This window comes from Myxine glutinosa, unplaced genomic scaffold (genome assembly GCF_964187855.1).
Source record: "Myxine glutinosa unplaced genomic scaffold, kmMyxGlut1.1 SCAFFOLD_182, whole genome shotgun sequence".
Lineage (NCBI taxonomy): Eukaryota > Metazoa > Chordata > Myxini > Myxiniformes > Myxinidae > Myxine > Myxine glutinosa.
In genome coordinates this window covers 507,975-533,612 of record NW_027616374.1, presented here as the reverse complement: position 1 = coordinate 533,612, position 25,638 = coordinate 507,975, and the positions used below count along the sequence as shown (strand labels likewise).

General features: G+C 44.2%; 1 protein-coding gene across 1 annotated transcript in view; it reads right to left on the bottom strand.

Moving 5' to 3' along the window:
* Positions 1–4,649: 4,649 nt before the first annotated feature.
* LOC144888946 (NAD-dependent protein deacylase sirtuin-5, mitochondrial-like) overlaps positions 4,650–25,638 on the bottom strand; it is a 30,728-nt gene continuing 9,739 nt past the window's right edge. The window contains exons 3-8 of the mRNA XM_078768720.1: positions 21,244–21,469; positions 17,511–17,598; positions 16,609–16,662; positions 15,383–15,506; positions 5,747–5,862; positions 4,650–5,009 (exon numbers count right to left, since the gene is read on the bottom strand). Of these exons, the coding sequence (XP_078624846.1) occupies positions 4,949–5,009; positions 5,747–5,862; positions 15,383–15,506; positions 16,609–16,662; positions 17,511–17,598; positions 21,244–21,469 (669 nt within the window). The 3' untranslated portion in view covers positions 4,650–4,948. The remainder of the gene's footprint in view (positions 5,010–5,746; positions 5,863–15,382; positions 15,507–16,608; positions 16,663–17,510; positions 17,599–21,243; positions 21,470–25,638) is intronic.

The following is a 25,638-nucleotide window of genomic DNA, read 5'->3' as shown; positions in this document are numbered from 1 at the left end:
GAATTACCAGTGAACTGGTACTCAATTTGCCGACCTCAGAAGGATGACAGGCTGAGTCAACCCCCCTGGCGTTAATTCAGCGATCGACCGGGATTCGAACCCAGGATCCTAGGCTGGCACCCTAGGTGTGCCAGAAAAAGATCAATATAAATGAGATGCATGTGCAGAAGGCCTCGTTTAGTATTCATGCATTATTTTGAAAGCCGTGTATTGGTTCACTTTGAGTCTGTCCACAAACGTCAGTTTATGATCAAGACACGACTTGATTTCAATTGAATGTTATACAGTTGTGGCCATAAATATTGGCACCCTTGCCTTTTTTTAAATAATGCACCATTTCTTCCAGAAAATTGTTGAAATTTAAAAATATTTTGTTATACACATTTGTATTTCATTGGTTTGCAGTAGAATAAAGCAAAAAAAAAGCTGAAAAAAATTATTTAATCTTAGCTTATTCCACACAGAAATCCTAAAATGGGCCGGACAATATTATTGGCACCTTTTAGAAGTTGTTAGAAATAATTAGATTTCAAGTTGGTGATTCTCCTATACAATGGAATTGAACTCACCTGAGGTGAGTTGCAGGTGCGTGCAATATAATAAAAAAATCACTCATTCAACCAGTTTGAATGGAGAAAAAGAGTCATTCTGCTGTTTTGTGTCACTGTGTGTACCACAATGAGCATGGAGAAAAGAGAGAAAACCAGAGAATTGTCTGAGGAGGTCAGACACAAGAGTGTAGACAAGCATGGACAATCAAGACTACAAGTCCATCTCCAGAGACCTTGATGTTCCTGTGTCCACCATACGCAATGTCATCAGGAGGTTTAAGGCCCATGGCACTGTAGTCAACATCCCTGGACGTGGCCGCAAAAGAAAACGTGATCGAAGATCGCAGCAAAGGATTGTTCGAATGGTGGAGAAAGCACCTCGATCAACTGCCAAACAGATTCAAGCTGACCTTCAGACACAAGATACGACCGTTTCAACGCGCACCATCCGTCACCAACTCTATGAAAGAGGGTTCTATGATAGGAGACCCAGGAGGACCGAACTGCTGAGAGAGAGATATAAGAAATCCCAACTGGAGTTTGCCAAAACACACCTGAACAAGTCAAAATCCTTCTGGGAGAATGTCCTGTTGACAGATGAAACCAAATTAGAGCTTTTTTGTGAAGCACATCATCTCTATGTTTACAGAAGACAAAATGAAGCCTTCAAAGAAAAGAACACCTTCCCTGCAGTCAAACATGGAGGTTCAGTGATGTTTTGGGGTTGCTGTGCTGCCTCTGGCATTGGGAGCCTTGAATGTGTGCATGGCATCATGAAATCAGGAGATTACCAAGGCATTTTGGAGCGCAATGTTCAACCCAGTGTCAGAAAGCTGGGTCTCCGTCGAAGGTCATGGGTCTTGCAGCAGGCCAATGACCCCAAACGCACTTCAAAAAGCACCCAGAAATAGTTCAAGCCAAAACGCTGGACTGTTCAGAAGTGGCCAGCCCCATTGAACACCTGTGGGGAGAACTGAAAAGAGCAGTTGGGAGAAGGCAACCTTCAAATCTGGGAGAACGGGAGCAGTTTTCACAATAAGAGTGTGCCAAACTGCCAGTGGAGAGGTGTAGGAACCTCGTTCATGGCTATAGGAAGCGCTTGACTGCAGTTATTTTGGCCAAAGGCCGTGCTACCAAATATTAAGTCGAGGGTGTCAATAATTGTCAATGCCATTTATTTTTCTTTTCTGATTTAAAAGGATATATTAAGTTCTAAATAAAAAGCAAAGGTTTTTTTTTATACTAACGGTGAAATAAAGAATTGTGGAGACCAAATACTTTTGTCAATTTCAACTTATTTTTCGAGAAAATTGTGAGTTATTTGAAAAAAGTGCAAGGGTGCTAATATTTTTGGCCACGACTGTATTTTCAAAACGAACTTGTAGTTTAACTGTGCTTCGGCTCTGAATTCGTCCGAATTGTGCAAGCGCAGAAAGGAGCGAGATAATTTCAAAGCGGTGAAGCCACTTCAATATTTGGCTACTTCTGTCTGTCAAAAATGAAGAACCTTTCTATTCTAGCCCACCGTGTTTAATTCCAGTGTTCTAAAGGGTTATTATAATGAGTTCTAAAAGATTATAAAGGGTAATTCCGATGGGTTGTAAAGGGCAATTCTGATGGGTTGTAAAGGGCAATTCTAATGGGTTGTAAAGGGCAATTCTAAAGGGTAATTATTGTGGTTTCTAACGGGTAATTGTCCCCCGTCGCACCACGGAGCGAAAGGGGACTATGGTTTTCCCCTCCGTCTGTGTCCGTCCATCCGTGCGTGTGTGCGTAAGCGAAGGACCGCATTCGAATTTGGTGTGTGGGTGCAACCCACGTCAAAATCCAAGATGGCCGCCACCATGTATGTCGATGCCATGTATGTCTGAACCTTGTGAGCGGAATATCTTGAAAAATAAGCGAAGTACCAACTTCTAATCTGGTGTGTGGGTGTATCTAGGCATAAGGAAGAACCATATTGAAAATTGGGTCGCCACGTCAAAATCCAAGATGGCCACCGCCATGTATGTCTGAACTTTGTGAGCTGAATATCTTGAAAAATAAGCGAAGTACCAACTTATAATCTGGTGTGTGGGTGTATCTAGGCATAAGGAAGAACGCTATTGAAAATTGGGTCACCACGTCAAAATCCAAGATGGCCACCACCATATATATGTCTGAACCTTGTGAGCGAAATATCTTGAAAAATAAGCGAAGTACCAACTTCTAATCTGGTGTATGGGTGTATCTAGGCATAAGGAAGAACGCTATTGAAAATTGGGTCGCCATGTCAAAATCCAAGATGGCCGCCTCCATGTATGTCTGAACCTTGAGCAAAATATATCACAGCATGTTTTCTGCGTCTTCCACTTTGTCAACTCATCACTTCCCCGACGGGGGACCTAGGCGTAACGCTTGCTATTGTGGTCTCTTCATGGAAATTGTAATGGGTTTGAATGGGTAATTCTAAAGCGTTTAGTTAGTTTCTCGGCTTTGCTTATTTCATATTAAAAATGCGAAACTGAACCACTTTCTTCGGACACTGGTGCGATTTATTGTCCCCTGTCGCACCGTGGAGCGAAAGGGGGACTCTGGTTTTCCTCTCCGTCAGTGTGTGCGTGCGAATGTGCGTGCGTGCGTAAGCGAAGGACCGAATTCTAATTTGGTGTGTGGGTGCAACCCACGTCAAAATCCAAGATGGCCACCACCATGCATGTCTGACGCCATGTATGTCTGAACCTTGTTAGCGGAATATCTTGAAAAATAAGCGAAGTACCAACTTCTATTCTGGTGTGTGGGTGTATCTAGGCATGAAGAACGCTATTGAAAATTGGGTCGCCACGTCAAAATCCAAGATGGCCACCGCCATGTATGTCTGAACCTTGTGAGCGGAATATTTTGAAAAATAAGCGAAGTACCAACTTCTAATCTGGTGTGTGGGTGTATCTACGCATAAGGGAGAACGCTATTGAAAATTGGGTCGCCACGTCAAAATCCAAGATGGCCGCCTTGCGTCTTCCACTTTGTCAACTCGCATCACTTTAACGAAGGGGGACCTAGGCGTAACGGTTGTTTTTACTCAATCTGCCTATGGCAGTTAAACAAAATTGAAGATCATTCCAAAAAAAAAAAATTTTAAGATCATAAAGGACACAAACTACAGAATGACGTCGGCCCGTTAGCCAGCAGGTGATGATACACCAACGTTACCTGGGTACAATGTTATGGGGGGTTGAACTTGTAACGAGGACACACCACACCACACAAAATAACAAAATAAATCAAAACCAAAAATAGCAAGTGACCACACCCGAGGCAAGGTAGCTTATACATGTGGAGATACAATGGTAGCATCATGATCTGAGTAGAAGACATCCACAACAGTAACAAAGGTATTGGTGCTTGAGCTGTTGTAGTTGTGATCAGGCAGAGAATTTGAGTCTGTGTTTAGCATCTTCCCAAGCTGAAAATGCTTTTGAATACATGAATCTGAGTAGTTTTGATTGGTAGTGGCCGAAATTGGGTCATTCTGGTGGAAAGTTTCACCAAATTTTGGCCCAGTCCGCAACTTTTTGAGATATGCTGTTCAGACAGAAGGATGTGAAAACCTTCGGTGGCGGAGGTAATAAAATCATGATTTTAATGGTCGTTTAAAAAATACCGGAAGTTTAGCGCTGCCGAGGTTCTTGGAAGCGACAGAAAGGTGATTTGTGTTCTGCAGTGTTCATGTACATAATTAAATTGAAATAAAATAAAGATTGTAAAAGTCGTATAAATTAATAAATTCCGGAGGTTTACCACCATGTGACACTCGTCTTTTACACCACCCTATCTAATACGTTACATTAGTTATTTGTGCCTGTTGCTTGTGTCTAACTATGACGTCCTTCACAGTAGGTTTCCTGTTTGAAATTATTTTTCATTTTGTTGCTGCTGTTGGTGCCCCCCACACCTTTACTACTGTCCTGCTGCGTCCTGATCCGTGAAGTGTACAAGCTCTTCCACGAATCTTGACTGTATATAAATAAAACAATCCTGTATAAATCTGATGTGCCATTTGCACCCTTTGTACATTCCATTACCTTTTCATATAGTCAAAACAAAGTCGAGGACATGAACCCTTGCAAAATGGCATTTAAATATTAAATTGCAAACAAGATCAAAAATACCTCCAAAGCAGACAACTCGATGAATTTCGTACATTCAAAACGTTTTTTCTCATTGATATAGAGAGTGAAGGACAGATCCATCATTAATACATCGCTCTTTGTAAAGATCTAGACCATGCATTACACCAGCAGCACTCGAACAGTGATCAATGTGGGGTCAAAGGTCTCATCATATAGTCAGAGATATTTCAGGATAGAGGCTTGACGGAAGCGACTGTAAAAAAGAAAAATACGATTCCCTCTGGTTCATTCGAAAGGTGCAAGCGCAACAGGCAGAGTCTGTCCACAGGGTCCCTCGAAATGGAACCTGGAAAACAGAGATGGGATCACAATCGTCAACACTTGGTTTGCCGTTGCCTTCCAGGAAGGGTTGGGATATGAACCTGCAATGAGGTAATTCGAGTGTGAAAGTATGGTATGTTGTGTTTTGTGGATTAGTTTGCCAAGCTCGAGTCAAGTTGTAATACCAAAAACCTTCATCAAAACAAAACATTTACACAAAAATATTCAACCATTTTCAGCAATCGGAATGGGAAATTAACGAAATTGCAACAAAATAGAAATCACAGAATAGAGGCGATACTCGAAAGTCCCAGAATCCTGCTATTTGCAATTAGTCACTGGCTTTGGCACCAATACAAATTTTTATTACAACTCTAGAAATCAAAAAGCTATATATATTGAACAAACAGTTGCAAATTGAGCACCTCGCCACCATTGGAGCATTTAAATTGCATCAGATGTGGCAATAAATGTGAATTGCTCCTGTCAGCTTGCCAGCTCGATGGCAGAAGACACCATTTACATTTTTTGCCGTCTCCATCTCTTCCCCGTTTATAAACCTGTGTGGGCATGGGCAACTTGCTAGTATTAACCTTGCTCAAAACCTACCGCCAGAAACCTGGTATAATTCCTGCCCTGACTTCCTGATTTCGAAGTGGCAGCCCGACCTGGATTGTAGCCCAGGAACGGCTTCTGCAGCACCAACGCTCTGCATAAGGCATGGTACACGATGAAGGAAGGGATGGGCCTTTCTGGTCTCACCCAAAGCTGGTGGTAGCTGGTGTCGTCTCCAAGTTGAATTCGGCCACAGGCACCCCACGGCTCGCAACTTGTGGTGCTAGCATCGCAGCAGGATACACCAGGGAAGAGGTTCCCACCTGAAGTGACAGAGCACGCATCAAAAAACAGCAAATCTGACCCAGAGGAAAGTGGGTAGTTAAAAGTCTTGGAATAAAGTGAGGACCAGGCCAGGGTGTTGATCAAGCAAATCAGGGGGATGTAATAAAAGCAACAGAAAAAAAGATTGAAGGCTGGTAAGATACCCAAAAGATGCATTCACCTCTCATCTCGGCTAGGTTTGAATCTTGGCCCATCTTTAAACTGTCACCCCGATGTTGTGCAGGCAGGGCGATTGGTTGTTATCAATGCGTGTGCCATCCCTCGGCTGGACGCTAAAGTGGGTGTCCTGTCCACGAGCATTAGTTAGTGGACGTTAAAGATCCCAGTGACCTCCATGGCGATTAGGCGAGTTTGCACCAGCACCCTGAACAAATTAGACAATCCTGCCTTGACTGATTGGTAGGAAATCAATGCCAACCCCCAGGAACTGCTGTGGCAACACCGACACTCTGGAAAGAATGTGGTACATTGATGACGATAAAGTTGAAATAAACCCAATGCTAAATCTGCACAATTATCATTTTACCGTCAGCAGGATGGAACCATGTGGACAAAACTGATACATTCTTTGTGGCATATGTGTCATATATACATATGGAAAAGGAGGTATCCATACATTGAATCAAATTCAAATTTTCCTTCAAACATAAATGAAAGAACCTTCCATGCACGGATCAGGCTCGTCAGACATATTCCTGTTGTGACAAGCATAGTGTTGGCAGCTTGAACGGAATCTCCCTCAGAGGTTATCTACGAGAACTGTCTGGAAAGGGCTTTGCGGTGCAGGTTATGAAGCCAGCAGACCTATAGGACACCTCACAGCAAGTACCTCGCTTGGCTTGGGGCCGGGTTAGGTCAACACTAAAATCTCACATCCTGACGAAAGATCAGTTGGTCGGATGAGAAGAGATTTCTCCTGCACGCAACTGATGGTAGAACTCGCTTTGGGGGCAACCTCACACAGCTTGTACACCCAAGAACATTGCAGAGTCCGTCGTGGTTGGTGGCGGATTCGTTACGACTTGGTGCTGTTACATTGTAAACTTGACCATGTCAGTGCACAGGGCAAGACAGGCGAAACGTACTGCAGGGACATTTTTGGATCGTGTTGTCGTTACACATTTTGACAACCATCCATTTCCCACAAGACCCCCATAAATAGATTACAAGGCCAGACCCAGCAATCTTACACAGTTACCAAGTTCTTGAGAAACTGTCATCACAACATTGCTCTGGTCAGTAGAGTTCAGACTCTGGCACGTTTGGAAGACTGCTTTGCGTTAGGAATGGCAACAACTCCAATTGGTTACTGTCTGGTGGCAGATCCAATGAATGAGGAGGCAAGTCTAGTAGAAGAGCGAGAACACAGAACGGATCACGATGCAACACAACAAAACAAACAAGTACACATACATTCAAAGTACACCGCCCCCATGCCAAATAAATAAATATCCTCCAGCGCGGCATTGCCTCCGACGCCCGACAATACCGCAGTGCAGCTCTTAGAGACTGTATTGGGAGGGAGAGGTGTGCAATAAATTGATTGATTAATTGCATAATTAAAATCAATGAATAATAATCGTAAAATATTTTCTTAATCAATTGGCTAATAGCATACCTAAACCACTAGTGCTTCATCCGAAGCTGTAACTTTTTGAAAATTAATTAAATAAGTCAATCGAAAAAAATTAAATAAGCAATTGATTAATCAATAAATAATTAATTGATTAATCAATAAATAAAAAATATCCGATTAAATAATCAACAAAACGTCTGAATTTACCTTGTTATTTGTCGAACATGCATACCTTACCATTCATTATATGGTTTTATTTTTGATAGACGTTTGTTTGTAAATAATTTTCTCGGCTCCACAGCACCTGATATCGATTCCACCTGGGAATACTTTCACAAAATTCGACTTTCTCACCTGTTTATCCCATCCCGTTTGCAGCTTTACTATCTATCGTCGACAGAGACCCTGTTATACTGAATCCTGCGGGGAGGCGGTTGCACTTAGGCACCTTACTTTCTCAGCTTGGAAAGCTAACCCGACTGAGGGTGACCTCCGTGCATTCAGTACGGCGTGTAATAAGTGTGTGTTTAGCAGGAGGCAAGCCAGAAAACATAATCATCAACTCTCAAGGCTGAACTCTCCAACCAGTCTCCTTCCAGGAAGTCATCATGGCGCCTTGTCGAGTCTGTCACTGGTGTATGCTCCCCCTCAACCCCGTCCCTAACCTCAAACAGCTGTTCTGTAGACTCTGTATGGGATAAAGCAATATTCTAAACTGTGTTTTCCACCTGTTCTGTCAGCATCATACTCCGCCCGATGCACCCACTGTCTACTGGACCCTGTGTGCATCTAACGCGAGAAGATAGAGGGAGTACTGTCTGACCTCAACCCTGCTTCGGTGATGGGCCTACAATGTCCTGCAAAAGTATTCAGCCCTTACCAACAATGCCACATTTAGATGAATTACCAATTAAGTAGAAACAATTTCTTCAAATTACTTTTTAATTCATAACTGAAGAGATCAAACTAAACACTGTTATAAGTTCAAGGAAGTTACATGTCAGGAATACCTGCAAAAAAACAATTAACAATATGCAAATCACAATTCACTGGTTGCAAAAGTATTTAGCCCCCTAGATCAATACTTGGCGAAAGCACCTTTTGTAACAATGACTGCTATGAGTCTTTTTGAGTAGGCCTCTACAAGCTTTGCACCGTGAGATGGTGAAATCTTTGCCCATTTTTCAAGTGAAAATTGCTCTAGTTCTGCAATGTTTGATTTTTTTTTTAATAGGATATTTCCCACCAGAAAGCCTTAGGCCACTCGAGGTGTGGCCTACACAAAGAAAACAAAATCAGAACAACTAGCCGCTTGGATTGAAACAAGACAAATGTAGAAAGTTGTCTTCACAGAACAAAACGGGCTGGGAGGGGTGAGCTAGTCTGCTTCGAGACAACAGTGCCTCTACCCACATTATGGTGGGATTGTCGATACACTGCAATCTTCGTCGCACCATAAATGTTCAATTGGGTTCAAGTCAGGACTTTTTGACTGGGCCACTCAAGGACGTTTATTCTCTTCTTATTAAGCCACTCCAGTGTGGCTTTAGCCTTGCGCTTCAGGTGCTTTGTTCTGCTGAAATGTGAATCTACCCAGTTTCAGATTCATGGCTGACTCAAGAAGGTTTTCATCAAGGATTCTCCTGTACTTTGCACCATCCATTGTCCCTTCTATCCTGACAAGCTTGCCAGGCTGAACCTTTCCGGTCTTGCCGGCGAGGTTTCCGTTTTTTCGAAGCTGTCCACGCTCTCCACACTATCGAAGTTAAGTAATTGTTTCCATTTGTATTTTCGTCAAAACTATTCATTTTATGGTGTGTGTACGTATAGTGTGTCCCTAGGAAGATTCTCATTGTTAATCTTTCATACCTGTATGATATATCGTCGGTTAATTCGTGTCGTGTCTTTTGAGGCCTTGTCAGGCCTCAAAGGCCTTGTTTGAGGCCTTTTGAGGCCTTGTTCGACCTTGAGGCTTTGTTTTTCTCTCAGTGGTCCATCAATTGTGCTCCCAACTACTTTCGTTCTCTGTTTTTTTCCAGTATTTTCACCCCATACGTCCTTGTTTAAAATCTCAACTCAAAAACAAAAAAACCAAAAAAACATTTCCTTCTCTGTTCTTATTCGTTGTTCTTATTCGTTTATTCGTTAGTTTGTTCTCAGACCACATGTTTCACCCACATTTCCCCAGATAGTTTTCACTGTTAAACTTTAAAATGTTTAAACTTTCCCCTGAAGTTCTGTATTCTGTCGTGTATTATAACACCTTTTTCTTCTTCTTCTTTAAAAGGTTGCTTTCGACTTGCTCACCAAATCTATTCATTCCAAAAAAAAATTCCATCTCTTACAGTGCCTCTTTCATACATTCCCTAAACTCTCCTGCTTTCCACCCCTCCTCCAGCATCCTCAAATGTATTTTTGACTCGAAGGTCACAAGAAACTCATTTTGCAATAAATGTTCATTTCCCATTAATCGTACACTTTCCAAAATCCAATCTCACCCCTCCCCTCCAAATCCTCCCCATCACCCCTCCCCTCCAAATCTTCCCCATCACCCATCCCTTTCAAATCTTCCCCCTTGCCCTCCCCTCCAAATCCTCCCCATCACCCATCCCTTTCAAATCTCCCCCCTTGCCCCTTCCCTCCTAAACTACCCCCACACCCTTCCCCTCCAAGACTCCCCCTTGCCGCTCCCCTCCTAGACACCCCCCTCACCCCTCCCCTCCAAATCTCCCCCATCTCCCATCCCTTTCAAATCCCTCCCCTTGTCCCTGCCCTCCTAAACTCCCCCCTAACCCCTGCCCTCATAAACTCCCCCTCACCCCTCCCCTTCAAATCTTCCCACCCTCATTTCTTCTCCAATTCCCCCCTCTCACCCCTCCTCCTCAAAGTATCCTCCCCGCTTCTTCCCCCTTCCAACTCTCACTTCCATCTCCCCCAACCTTCTGCCTCGCTCTTCCCCCTCCTCAAATAACACCTCACTGTGCCTCACCCAATCACCATCAAACCTTTTGTCCGCCCCATTCTTCCCTTTCTCCAAGCTATTCTGAAATCTCTGACACACTTTCAACAGCTCTCCCTACCTCTTCCTCCTCTTCCACATCTTACCCTACCCCTCACCCCCCATGTTCTGTATCCGATGCTCCCCCTTCCTCTTCATTAACGGTATGGACCTCAAACATCCGGAGCCTTCGCTCAAACTTGACTGATCTCTCCATACAGATTGCTTCTGACAAACCAGACATGATCTGCTTAACAGAAACTTTCCTCCTTCATGATGTCTCTGATTCCTTGGTATCTCTCCCAGGTTACTCCCTCCTCCGGTATGATAGACCTGAGCCTCGTCCTGGAGGTGGGGTTGCTATCTTTATAAAAAAAACTCTTCCTCATTCGCCCTGCACTGCCCTCTCTCCACCTCGCCCCCAGGAATACCTTTGGCTACGGCTTCCCCTTCGCTCCCACCTTTTGTTAATATGTGTGTTGTACCGTCCACCAAACGGTGATGACTCCATCTACATCTCGGTCTGATAATATGGACCAACTTCTATCTACCCATCCCAACTCTCTCTTCCTCATATGTGGTGATTTCAATTGTCACCATGCCAGTTGGCTGGGTGTGGGTTCATCTCTCACCAGCCATGGCACCTCAGCAAGGACTTCTGCGACTCATTGGGACTGACACAATCTGTCAATTTCCCGACCCGGATCTCAGTCAATGGAGTATCTTCTCTTCTGGACTTGGTTATGACTAATTTCCCTGCAAATGTCTGCTGCTCTTCTGCTACAATCGGCTCATCTGATCTTGTGCTTGTTAAAGTGGACATCTCTCTGACCATTCTCAGAGAGCCTCCTCAGCGTCGACGAGTCTGGCATCACTCAGGCCGACTGGCACGGTCTTCAAGCAGCCATCAATCATCTGGACTGGTCTCCCATCTCTACCGCCTCTGACATCAACTCATCCTGGGAATTCTTCCAAAGTAAATTGCTCTCTCTCATGCACAGATTTATCCCATCTCGTCTTCAGTTGTCATACCCTTCCTCCCATCCATGGTACACGGAATCTTGTGGTGAGGCTGTTGCCCTGAAAGAACTTGCTTTCGTCTCCTGGAAAGCAAATCCAACGGAAGGAAATCTCATTTCCTTTCACAAAGCCCGAAACAAGTGTGTGTCCACCCTCAGGAGAGCCAGGAAACAATATCTCTCTGTTCTCAAGACCGAACTCTCTTATCTGTCTCCCTCTTCCAAATCCTGGTGGCGTCTGGTCAAATCTGTTTCTGGTGTTTGTTCCCCCTCCATCCCCTCCCTCACCTCACACGGCGACACGGCTGACTCCGCACGTGAAAAAGCTGAATGCCTCAACTCTGTGTTTGCCTCTAAATATTGTGTCCCAAACCCATCCCTCTCTGTACCCACCGTACCCAGTCGTACCCAGTCGTACCCAGCTGCTCCTGGACTCTGTGTCCTTTCCACCTGACAAGCTGGAAAAGTTTCTGTCAACCCTCGACTCTGATTCTGTAACTGGACCTGACGGCATCAGCCCACGGGTCCTAAAATCCTGTTCTTCCGCTCTTTCACTCCCTCTCTCTGTTCTCTTCACCCTCTCTTTTGCTCAAGGTCATCTGCCATCTGCTTGGAAATCAGCCAACATCACCGCTTTGCACAAAAAAGGTGCAAAAACAGATCCCAGCAACTACAGACCAATCGGCCTTCTCCCAATTATCAGCAAAGTCATGGAATCCATCATTGCTTCAGATATGAAATCTTTCCTCTTCTCCAATGGCTTGATCTCTGATCATCAATTTGGTTTCAGACCTGGTCACTCTACTCTGGAGATGCTGCTTCTGCTTTCTCAACAATGGATGGAGGTCCTCAATGCCAAACAGGAAATTAGAGCTGTCTCCCATGACATATCACGTCTGTCTCCGAAGAAATGCGGGCAAGGGGGTTAACGAGGAGAGATGCAGAAAATAGGGCAAAATGGAGAAGATTGTCATGGGGACCGCAAGGCTAACCCCCGCTCTAGTAGGGAAAATGGCCTTTAAAATGCATGTTGTGTTGTTGTTGTCCCTTGACATATCACATGCCTTCGATATGGTCTGGCACCCCGCTCTGCTCACCAAACTCTCCTCCTTTGGTATCCATGGAAATCTCCACGCATGGCTGGCGGACGTCCTCTCTAGTCGTGGTCAACGTGTGGCCCTGAATGGGTTTCTCTCATCTCCTCTTCCTGTTCAGGCTGGAGTTCCCCAAGGCAGTGTTCTGGGCCCTGTGCTTTTTCTGGTCTTCATCAATGATCTCTCTGACTCTCTTGAAAATCCTCTCTATCTCTTTGCTGATGACTCTACTCTCTGTCGCTCCATTCCTCATCCCGCAGATCGGCAGTCTGCAGCCTCCTCACTCTCTGCAGACCTGGACAAAATCACAGACTGGGCAAACAAGTGGAACATGTCTTTCAATCCTGACAAATCTCACACTCTTACGATGTCTCTCCGAGAAGACCGACTGGACAACCCTACCATCCACTTTCTGAATAATCCTCTCCAAGAAGTTCTGTCACTCAAGCTTTTGGGTCTCACTATCTGCCATGATCTTTCCTGGGAAAACCACATTTCAAATCTGGCCTCCAAAGCCAGTCACCAACTGGGCATCCTCCATCGTGCGAAGTCCTTCCTTGGCACACCTGAACTCACCACATACAAGGCTTTCATCCGCAGCTCAATGGAATACTGCTCTCCCCTCTGGGCTGATGCTCCTGCCTCACACCTAGCTCGTCTTCACGCTGTTGAAACCAAAGCGTTCAGAATCATTGGAATCTCCCGCGATGAAGCTAACTCCAAGGGCCTTTCACTCACTCACCGCAGGCAGGTTGGTGGTCTTTCCATCTTCTACCGACTCCTCTCTGGCTTTGCCCCCCCCAGCTCTCTCTGGGCTCTGTCCCCCAAATATTCCTACAGGTCGCACAAGATCTGCCTGCAACACTCTTATGGTCAAACTGCCAAAATCAAGACTCTCCGCTCACCTTCACTCCTTCATTCCTCTTTTCTCCCGCCTCTGGAACAAACTCCCTCACTCTCTTCAATCCCACTCCACCCTCCAGGTCTTTAAAACAGCTGTTCACCACCATCTCTTATCTTCCCCCATCCAAAACCTTGATCTTTTCTACCCCAGTTAATTCACCCCCAATCCACTTTTTTGAAATACCAACTTCTTTCCTGGAAGTCCTTGGTGTCCTTGTGTTTTATACTTCTCCCACCCCTCCCCCCTTTCCACGCCTCCTCCCCCAAAGCCCACCCCCTCCCACACATCTCCCGATGTCCCTGCTCTCAAATGTTGTGTTTGTGTGCTTCCCCATCTCTCCCCATCTTGTCTTCCGCTCCCTCTTTTTATATATTTTGTTTGTCTGGTTGATTTGTTTGTGAAATAAATGTTAGCTCTTTCACGAGCCTCGATTCAGTATAGAAAAAAAAAGGGAAAAAAAGGCCCTGCTGATAAAAAGCAGCCCCATAGCATGATGCTTCCATCGTAATGCTTGACAGTAGGGATGGTGTTGACGGGGTGATGCGCAGTGTTCAGCTTGTGCTAGACGCAACTTTTTGAATTTCGACCAAAAAGTTCAGTTTGTCTCGTCTGGCCGCAAAACTTTTCTCCAGATTCCTGCAGTATCATCAAGAAGCTTTTTCCCCCAAACTCCATTCAAGCTTTTAGATGCGTTTCAGTAATGGCTTCTTTCTTCCCACATGTCGAGAGGCCAGCTTTGTAATGGGAACAGGATATTGATGATTGATAAACACTGACCCTGTCTCGGACATAGAGCCATGCAGATCTTTCAAAGTTATTGTTGGAGTTACAGTGACATCCGAACTAGTTTACTGCTTGCTTGGCTGCTGTTCCACGATTCCACTTCGTAATAATGGATTTCACCGTACTCAAATCTCTCTCCACTGAAGGATTACACTCTGGAACCTGTCCTTAAATCCAGGAAAATCCCACAGTCTCACTATTACTTCAGAATTATCATCAAACAAAGTATCAATTTTGTTGGTCATCCCCTGGAAGAGATTCACTCTTGTACCTATAGGCCCCACCATCTCCTGGGACAACCACATATCAAAACTGGCTTACAAGTCGAGCCACTGATTGGGCACCCTCCATCAATCCAAGTCTTTTGTTGAAAAATGAAAGCCACTCAGTCTACAAGGCCTTTGGCAGTAGCTCAATGGAGTACTGCTCTCTGCCAAGGGATGGCACTGCAACACCACATCGATAGCGCCTGGATTATGTGGAATATAAAGCTCTCAATATTACTGGGATCTCCTGTGATGAGGCCGAATCACAACGTCTGTTGCTCACACCGCAGACGGGTCGGAGGTCACTCTGTTTTCTCCTATGTATTCTCCCACATTGCTCACTTCGCTCTCTGGGTCGTTCGACCCTCTCCAGCAAATCCAGAATGCACACGTTCTTCCATTAACCCTCCCCTGGTTAAACTTCCAAAATCCAAGCTCATTGCACACCTAAACTCTTTTATTCCTCACTTCTCACATCTATGGAACCACCTTCCAGAGGCTGTTCTGTCCCACTCTCCCCTCCAGGGCTTCAAGCAGGCAGTGCACCGCCACGTCGTGTCACCCCCAACCTGACCACATTTATTGCTCCGTTAACACTTCCTAACCCAACGCTCTTATTTGCTGTTTTCAGTGGTTTTTTTATTCTTCCTCTTCCCTCTCTTTGCTGTTTGTTTATCCCATTACTGCTTGTTCCCAATTGTTGCCCCATTACCCCCACTGTCAACTTAACCTTGCTCTTTCACAAGTCTTGCTCGAGCAGGAAAAAAAGGTTGTGATGAAATGTCAGGAGAAATATTAAAATAGAAAAATAAAAATATATTGCATTGCTAAAAACACAAGATAATACAATAACCTCACCACGAGACACAGATCGCAGGCTTCAAGTTCTTCAAACACTTTGGTCATTATATCTTCATCCAAGCTTTCCCCAAACCAGATGACGTGTGGCCTTAGAAGCCCACCACATCCAGGTAGTTGGCATCTACACGGCAGAGACAGGCATGTTGTAAACTTATTTACATTAAAAGGGCTTCACAATCCACCAAAAGTTTAATAGAATCCTCCCTCCCACAGGACGACCCAGAATCCTTTAGTGTCTCTCCCTGGCTATTGTCTCCTCCGATTTGATAGGCCTGTGGCCCTGCTCTGGTGGCAGAGTTGCACTTTACATCAACAACTCAATGTTTCACTGCCCGTGCACCGATCTTACACCTCCCAACCCCACAGGAGTACGTTTGGCCGTGACTTCCCATCTGTTCTCTGTTTCAAAGTAAAACATCCAAAATTATGATCGGATCTAAACCATGGTCCACCCCATGCATCCACCCCGAACCCTCATTTCTCCCCATATCCCTTATTTATCCAAGTCCCCCTCTATTTTGTCCTTCAACCCTGTTGTTAGTGTTTCCCACCTCTCTCTATTGCACCTCTTTTTCTGTTGCATCCTGATCCAGTGTTCTCGGTCTTCCATGAGCCTCGACTTTGTATCCCAAAAAATATTTTTTTAAACATGCTGTTTTACACATAGGGTTTGTTATGACATCAAATTAGGACATCGATTTGAACCTGATGTCCCTGAATCATGGTCCAAACGCCAAACCCCAACAGTGCACTACCTCTCAATCACCCTGTCAGACTGCAGTCAACCTATGCTCGATAGATATAAAGTGATAAGAACACAATGAAGGGGGGACGTGGGGTTAGATTGAGAAGGGACAAGTGATGGTAACTGACCAATGCCGATAGAGCAAAATGTTGCTTATTGTCAACACATGTGTTAATGGAGATGGTAATGACATGAAGTATGACCAAAAAGTTACCATGCTTGTGGTCAAGATGTGTAGCCATGGTTAGGTGAGTGATCCGATTGAAAATATTAATGATAAAGGTACCCTAGTCCTCGAGTTGGAGCACTTATTCCGCATGTGTGACGTGTAAAATTAAAACTCGCACTCAATGTAGGCCAAGGATGCGAGCAAGAGCTGCTGATAAGAAAATTTAAACAAATGCATTCTCCTGTTGAATTTATGCAAAAGGGCCTTGCCTAAAGTCAAAATAAATGTTCCCTTAACACGACTCTATACCTGGGCAGGTCTTCCACAGAAATTCCAGCATCTTGATTATCAGGACTGGGAGCTCTGAAAGACAGGTGAAGCACATGACAGTCTCTCTTCATAATCTGTACTTACAAGTACATACAATGAAAACATACTGGAAATAGAACGGCACTCGGTAGAGTGTATACCTCCGCCTGGCTGAACAGTTTACGTTTTGTATCCCACTGATAGGCCGGATCCGGATTCGGACCTGAACCAAAATCGAATCGGCTTGTTCTCGTCACCGAACCAACTCGTCCACCAAGTTTTGTCATGTCATCCACAACTTTTTGAAATATCATGTTATATATCGTTTTTGGCCCGACCACTCGGATGAATCACTTATAAAATTTAAATATTCTCGTGTCCGAATCCGGATTCGGATCTTCACCAAAATCGAATCAATACCGTGGTAGTCAAACACCGAACTTCTCCACCATGTTTCATCCAAATCCATCCAGAACATTTTGAAATATCATTCCATATATCGTTTTTGCCCCATCTGTCAATGGTGAAGAATCACTTTTAAAATTAAAAAATTCTCTGATCTGGATTCGAATCTTCACCAAATTTGAATCGGTTCTTCCGTGTCACATACCCAACCGGTCCACAAAGTTACGGCCGAATCCGTCCACAATATTTTGAGATATCCTGTTCACAGACAAACAAATAGACAAGCAGACGAGGGTGAAAACATAACTTCCATCCACCTTCGGTGGCGAAGGAAACTAAGACTTGGATTGAAACAAGACAAATGTAGAAAGTTGTCAATCCACTTGGCACCGTATGCCATACAGAAACCCCCCTTTAGTCCCAAATAACAAGCAAAAAACATAAACACTCCCGACAACTGTTTCGTTTTTTTTGGGTGTACCGGTCTTTCCCCTCACCCCTTGCCAGCAAGTGAGGGCACAATAGGATTGGTGTGGTTTTCTCGGACATCCTGGCACACGGTGCAACACGTTTTAAACAGGTTGCCTGCAACACATCGGTTTAACAATTTTAAGCAAGAGAAAGAAGGAAAAGAAAGAGGAAGGATACTCTGTGTGTTTCAATAGACACATCACAAGTCAAAATGTGAAGTTGTGAAGTTGTGAAGAAATGTCATGCTCTTAAAAAGTAAAAACCTTGTGGCACCAATATCAGAATTAAACACGATTTTATCAACTGCGTATCAAGCAAAGCTAAAACTGAAATGTGGGGGGTAGTTGGGGAGGGACAGCTTGAAATAAATGTTTAACAAACTCACGTACAACTTTAAAACTGGCTTTTATGGCGATGTTGAGAAAGTACCACAAATTGTGTGAATTTTGTAGCACACTTTTTATTTCCAAAAAAAAAAAAAAAGTTTCCAACGTTTTCTTGCAGACATCAAATCAATAAAAGGCCCAATGAGTCATCTACACTATAATACTCCTGTCTGTCTGTCCTTCAGGGTGAGTCTTACCCCGTTGAAGGAGGGGTTTCAAATACAAATCTCCGCCATTTTGTTCACCCCGCATATAGTCAGGTTCACTATGTTTTTTCGTTCAAAATCATGGTAGATTAGCAAACCTATACATTTTTGGAAACGTTATTACATGGAAAATCTGAAAATCAATGTTTACATTTGCCAATTCCGACCAATTCGATTCGCCCAATCGACCAATTCCATTCGACCAATCGCTTCGATCGACCATTCGACCAATTCGATCGATTCGATTCGATTCATCGAATTCGATTCGATCGACCAATTCGATTTGCCAATCAATTTGACCGACCTTTGCTTGTGTGGAACGGACTGTGAAAACGATGCGGACTATATTGTCGGATACGACACACAGGACAGTGATGACGAACTCTAAATGGCATATTCTGTAATCGTGTATGTTTGATGCCATTGACTGCCTGTGTATATTTTGTCATTGACTGCCTGTGTAGATGTGAAGTTATACTGACTGCATGTGTATATATGATTTTGCTGACTGCCTGTGTATGTTTGGTGATATGAATTATTGTGACACATTTTTATGTTATTAACTGCCTGTACAAAATGATAACATGTATTTGATTATGCAACTTATCGCGAATATAAAGACAGTATTTTGCAATTCAAAACCTTTGATTCGTGTCTTACCATTCCCCATAGCACTAATTTGATACTTTCATTGGATTCCTTGTCCCTGAAAATATAGGTTTAGTATATTTTAAAAAGTTTTTAGGGTAATTCGAGGCAGAAATGGAACAAAATATGTATTTTACAGTGGCCATTTGGAAAATCCAAAATGTCCGCCATACAGGTATCTCTCCAAATGTAAACATTGATTTTTAGTTTCCTTATGCTATAACCTTTCCAAAAATGTATAGGTTTGCTAATCTACCATGATTTTGAACGAAATATAATTTATTGACATAGTGAACCTGACTAATAGCCCTGGAGGCTTCATGAGGCTCTTTTGCAAGGCTTGCGCTTTCTGACTCTCATGGCTTTATCTAAGCTCTAATTCACCATCTGATTTCATTTTTCATAGTCGCTAAGATGGTTTAAGACTGGGTTGCAAAAAACAGGAAGAAAAATTGGATGAAAATTTCGCGTTTTTAGACAAAAATGCATTTTTAATTAAATTAAGGCCTGCAATATAAAGTCCATTCATGATCCCTCATGGCTTTATCTCAAATGTAATTCACCATCTGATTTCATTTTTCATAGTCACCAAGATGGTTCAAGACTCCGTTTCAGCAAAAGGTGAGAAAATCAGACGAATATTGGCGCTTTTTGGCAAAAATGCATTCTAATAGCCGATTTGAATGTATCTGGTTGGACGCAACGTGAGGACGGGGAGAGAGGGGTGAGGAAGGAGAGGAGAGAGGTGGGAAAGGAGAGAGGGAGAGAAGTGAGGGGAGAGGAGAGAGGGGGGAAAGGAGAGAGGGAGAGGAGTGAGGGGAGAGGAAAGAGGGGGGAAAGGAGAGAGGGAGAGGAGTGAGGGGAGAGGGGGGAAAGGAGAGAGGGAGAGGAGTGAGGGGAGAGGGGGGAAAGGAGAGAGGGAGAGGAGTGAGGGGAGAGAAGAGTGAGGGGACAAAGGAGAGTGGGGGAAGAGAAGAGAGAGAGGAGAGGGGGGAAAGGAGAGAGGGGAGAGGAGATAGTGGGGAAAGGAGAGAGGGGGGGGGAAGGAGAGTGGGAGAAGAGAGAGAGGAGAGTGGGGGAAGACAAGAAAGTGAGGAGAGAGAGGAGAGTGGGGGAAGAGAAGAGAGTGAAGGGATGGAGGGGAGGAGTTAGGGGATGGAGGGGAGAGGAGGGAGAAGAGAGGGGTGGAGAGGAGTTAAGGGATGGATGGGAGGGCAGAGGAGGGATGGTAGGGATCCCTACTAGGGAATTATTTATTTATTATTACTTAGTAAAAGTACAGCATCTGAAAACTGAAGTTAGGGATCAACCCGTAGTCCAATCATATATTTTTTACATTCCCAGGGTATATATAAAGAGCTATTTAAGGCAAGTTAACTCTTTTCAAACTATGTAATTGAACAATACTTTGAAAAGCTTTGTGCATAGTAAATTGTAACGTCGTGCATAGGAGGATCCAGGGGGCGTGCAACCCCAGCCCCCTCCCCCTTTCGGATTTTCGATAAGTTATATGCTATGATGTTGGATGCAATGGCAGATAGAGAGTGGCGTGCACCACTCAACTTTCTCTTCATGTGCGAGTCAATTATGCATGTGTTTCCAGGGTACACGCGTGGTGAGATGTGTCGAGTTAATCTTTTAATAGTGCATTAAATGTGTGTTTCCGAAACGCACTGTTCATCTTTTAAGAGTGCTTTAAACGTACGTTTCCCAATCGGCCCGTTACCGGATTTTGTTACAGGTTGTGACCACCGTGCGGTCATTCTTATTTTGAGCAAGGATTCCGGCTGGGCAAGTCAGCTCACCAGTTCGCCACTTTGGCCCATCAGTCATCGCGAATCTGCTAAACTGTCGGGCCAGGAAAAAAAACACAAGGAACTGCAGACAATTCCAAGAACACAGCAAATGCCAGTTTCCAATTTATCTATTTTTCAAAAATTTCCTTCAAAATTTATCTCCATCCATATCCAAGTCATTTCTGGTTGACAGCCTAATCCTAATTCCATTTCAGGCCTAATCCTTCATCCTCTTAATTTTCTCTCGTGTGTAAAACCATCCTCTATCTTCTGTCGAGTTCTGTTCTCCTCTTCATTCGTTTAAAGTTTTAATGTTTCATCTCATCACCAAAGTCCTATGTTTACTTCTGCGCTATTCTTCCTCTAGTAGATCTTCCATTCATTATATTCGCTCTTTATCTTCCCACTGCCATATGCTCCTTAGCGCTCTATCTTTGAGCTTTTCCACTAGTCAAGAGACTCGGAAAATAAATTGATGTGCGAATGGAAAAATGGCAGCAATAAATTCTGATGCAAGGAAGTGAAGCCAAAAGCTACAATTGTGGTTATGTGAGAAGTTATCAGGAGGTCTTGAGAACAGTTTGCCTTCAAAGTAACAACAAAATAAAAATTCCTGAATGCAACAAATAACACCTCTCCTTACCATGCAGCTCGCACGGTGCCCGAAAAAGGCCAACCCCTGCTCTGCGGGGAAAAATGGCCTCTAAAGGTGGTTCTTCTTACCATGCAGCTCGAGTACATTTTTTGAGCCTGCGCGATGGTGAAGCTCATCTATGTTTTGAGTCACCACAACAAGTCGGCACCCTTTGGCATGCAATCGCTCCTCGCACGAGGCCAGTGCCCGGTGGGCAGCATTCGGTTTGCGGGTTGCCATGAGCTCACGTCGATAGTGATAAAACTCCCAAACACGGGACGGGTTTGCAGAGAATGCAGCAGGGTTGGCCAGCTCCTAAAGCATACAGAGGAAGTTTGACAGAATTTAATGCAACATCGTCAACGTGACACATACTACATACCTTTAATCAAATATAATGGGGGCACACTATTCAAAATAATTACAAGGAGGGGGGAGGGGGATATGGAAGGGGGGATAGGGAAGGGGAGGAGAAGGGGAAGGGGGATAGGGGAGGGGAGGGGGTGGGGTGGAGAGCGAAATCCCAAAAAACCTTTTTTTCCCCAAAATTTTAATTTTCTTTTTTTTTTTGGCCTAAAACACTCCCAGGCTCTCGCTGATGAACCTCTGAAAGTTTGGCGAAGATGCGTTCAGCCATTTCTGAGAAAAATGGCAACACACAGACACACATCTCTTATATAGTAGAAGATTATATATCTTAGAAGTGTTAACATTTTTTTGAAGCACCCTGTATATATAATACATACATATTGCAATACTACAGAAAATGTACAAAAACTAAATGAATACATTGTACAGTGCATGGGTAGCCATGTGTTGGCTTAGCGGTTAGGGTGTCGGCTTGGGATCCTAGGATCCTGGGTTTGAATCCCTATCGCTAAATTAACGCCAGGGGGGTTGAACAGAACAGCCAGGGGGCCTATCATCCTTCCAAGGTCGGCAAATTGAGTACCAGTTTGCTGGGATGAATGAGCCATTCGGGTATCCTACGTCAGAGTGGCGACCCATCCAAGATTGTGCTCAATAGCCAAGGAAACTGCTTCGGCAGTCCTATGCATCGTCACGGTGCAAAAAGGAATGGTCGTCGTCATCATCATCACAGTGCATAGGTATTTGGTATGTGAACCTTTTGCTTTATATAGAGCATGATATTATTTTCATGCTCCCATACAGTTTATCAACAGATTGTGGAATGTTGTTACAAATATCCAAGAGCACTTTCCACAATTCATCAAGGTGTTTGGTTGCCGTTTGACTGTCTCAGCATCCATACAACCCCATCTTGCAACATTGATGTTCCTATGAGGATAATGCATCTTTGTGAGTGTTCTACCAGACACTTTACATTCCATATCGTTTTGCACTACACTACAATGACATCACCAATTCCACTTTTATTGTCCTGCAGGTGTGACACTTTACAATTGCTTCCAGGACTGCTAGAGCACATACCTCCGCCAGGCTGAATGGTTTACGTTTTGTATCGCACCGATAGGCCAGATCTGCATCCATACCTTAATGAGAATCTAATCGGCTTGTTCTTGTCACCTACCCAACTGATCCACTAAGTTTCGTCCAAGTCTGTCCGCATCATTTTGAGATATCATGCTATATAATATCCTTTTTGGCCATGTGAACATGTCCTCTCAAGACAGACAGTGATATCTTCCAGTTTGCTCTGGAAAACCCTCTTTTCCTTTTTGCAGTTGACTCCACATTGATACTGTTACATTTGTGGGGGTGGGGTTAGAGATTACCTTAGAATAGATAGAACTGTATTGAGTAACATGGTCCATGTACGAGTAGTTAGCCAATCTTGATGTAATAAGCAGGGACATGTCGCTTAAGGATTGTCTTGTTTAAACGTGTACCATAAGGTGTGGTAGATAGCAAGGGATGAAGTTAATGAAAAGTATGTCAAACCCCCTGTAACAACCCACTGGGTGCACTGGGTGGCGAGTGTGCTAAAGGGGAGAGTGATGCACATCAAAATGGGGGCACTGCTAGGCAAAGGAGAGGGGGGGGGGGGGGAGGATGTCAACGTCCTGCTCTATTTACTCAATTAATAAACAAATGGTGCCTTATAAAGTTTCGGGAAAGGATTTGTGCAGAGGGGAAAAACGACTCATTTGAGGCACATTGGCAAGGAAACTCCTGGACCCCAAAAACAAAATGAAAACAAACATGGATTTGTCCAATTTCAAATCATTTGTGTCGTTATTGCCTATCCAATTCGTTCAAGCACTTTTCCGTATGTGTCACGTCTATGTACAACTATGAATAGAGAAATAATATTGAACTGTGGAAATGACTTCGAGGTGTTAACATTGCATAGCATGCAATGCTCCTCTCGCGAGATCTCGGAGACGGTGGGAGGGATTTTCGAAGCTCCACACGGTCTCCACGTTTTTCGAAGTTAAGTCTGTCCACAATTGTATTTTGTCGAAACTGTATTTATCTTTCGGTGTGTGAAGTTATTGTGTGCAACTTTGGTTGTTTCTCGGTGTTTATCTTTCATAAATTGATCGTCTGTTTGCCGTGTCGCGAGCAAGGCCTTTGCCGCGTCGCGAACGATTTGAAATCGAAGTTAAGTGATTGTTCCCATTTGTATTTTCGTTAAAACTGTATTTATTTATGGTGTTGTACGTATATTGTGTCCCGACGAAGACTTTTCGGTGCAAATCTTTCATACCTGTATTGAAAATCGTGTTAATTCGTGTCGTGTCTTGAGGCCTTGTACAGTGTGCACTGTACAACCTTGAGGCTTTGTTTTTCTCTCAGCGGTCCGTCGTTTGTGATCCAATAACTTTCGTTCTCTGTATTCCCAGTCTTTTCACCCATAGCCTACTTCCTTGTGTAAATCTCAACTCAAAAAAAAAAAAAAAAAAAAAAAAAAAAAAAAGCATTTCCTTCTCTGTTCTCATTCGTTTATTCATTCTTATTCGTTCGTTCGTTCTTCGACCACGTGTTTCTCCCCCATTTCCCCAGATAGTTTTCACTCATTAACCTTCAATGTTTACACTTTCCCCTCAAGTTATGTATTCCGTCATATTTTATAACACCTTTTTCTTCTTCTTTAAAAGGCTGCTTTCGACTTGCTCACCAAATCAATTCATCCCAAAAAAAATATCCATCTCCTATAGCGCCTTTTTTCTACATTCCCTAAACTCTCCTGCACTCCATCCTCCATCCAGCGTCCTTAAACGTATTTTTAACTCGAAGGTCACAAGAAACTCATTTTGCAATAAATGTTCGTTTCCCATAAATCGTACACTTTCAAAAATCCAATCTCACCCCTCCCCTCCAAATCTTCCCCATAACCCCTCCCCTCCAAATCTTCCCCATCACCCCTCCCCTCCAAATCTTCCCCATCACCCATCCCTTTCAAATCTCCCCCCTTGCCCCCTCCCTCCTAAACTACCCCCTCACCCCTCCCCGCCAAGACGCCCCCTCACCCCTCCCCTCCTAGACTCCTGCCTCACCCCTCCCCTCCAAATCTCCCCCATATCCCATCCCTTTCAAATCCCTCCCCTTGTCCCTTCCCTCCCAAACTCCCCCCTCACCCCTCCCCTTCAAATCTCCCCACCCTCATTGCTTCTCAATTTCCCCCCTCTCACTCCCCCTCCTCAAAGCGTCCTCCCCGCTTCTTCCCCCTTCAAACTCTCACCTCCATCTCCCCCAACCTTCTGCCTCGCTCTTTCCCCTCCTCAAATAACACCTCATTGTGGCTCACCCAATCACCATCAAACCTTTTGTCCGCCCCATCCTTCCCTTTCTCCGAGCTATTCTGAAATCTCTGACACACCTTCAACAGCTCTCCCTACCTCTTCCACCTCTTCCACCTCTTCCACATCTTACCCTACCCCTCCTCCCCCCTGTTCTGTATCTGATGCTCCCCCTTCCTCTTCATTAACGGTATGGACCTCAAACATCCGGGGCCTTCGTTCAAACTTAACTGATCTCTCCATACAGGTTGCTTCTGTCAAACCAGACGTGATCTGCTTAACAGAAACTTTCCTCCTTTATGATGTCTCTGATTCCATAGTATCTCTCCCGGGCTACTCCCTCCTCCGGTATGATAGACCTGAGCCACGTCCACGTCTTTATCAAAAACTCTCTTCCTCACTCGCCCTGCACTGCACTCTCTCCACCTCACCCCCAGGAATACCTCTGGCTACGGCTTCCCCTTCGCTCCCACCTCTTGTTCATATGTGTGTTGTACCGTCCACCAAACAGTGATGACTCCATCTACATCTCGCTGTCTGATGATATGGACCAACTTCTATCTACTCATCCCAACTCTCTCTTCCTCATATGTGGTGATTTCAACTGTCATCATGCCAGTTGGCTGGGTGTGGGTACCTCTCTCACCAGCCATGGCTCCTCAGCAAAGGACTTCTGCGACTCACTGGGACTGACACAATCTGTCAATTTCCCGACCCGGATCTCAGTCAACGGAACATCTTCTCTTCTGGACTTGGTTA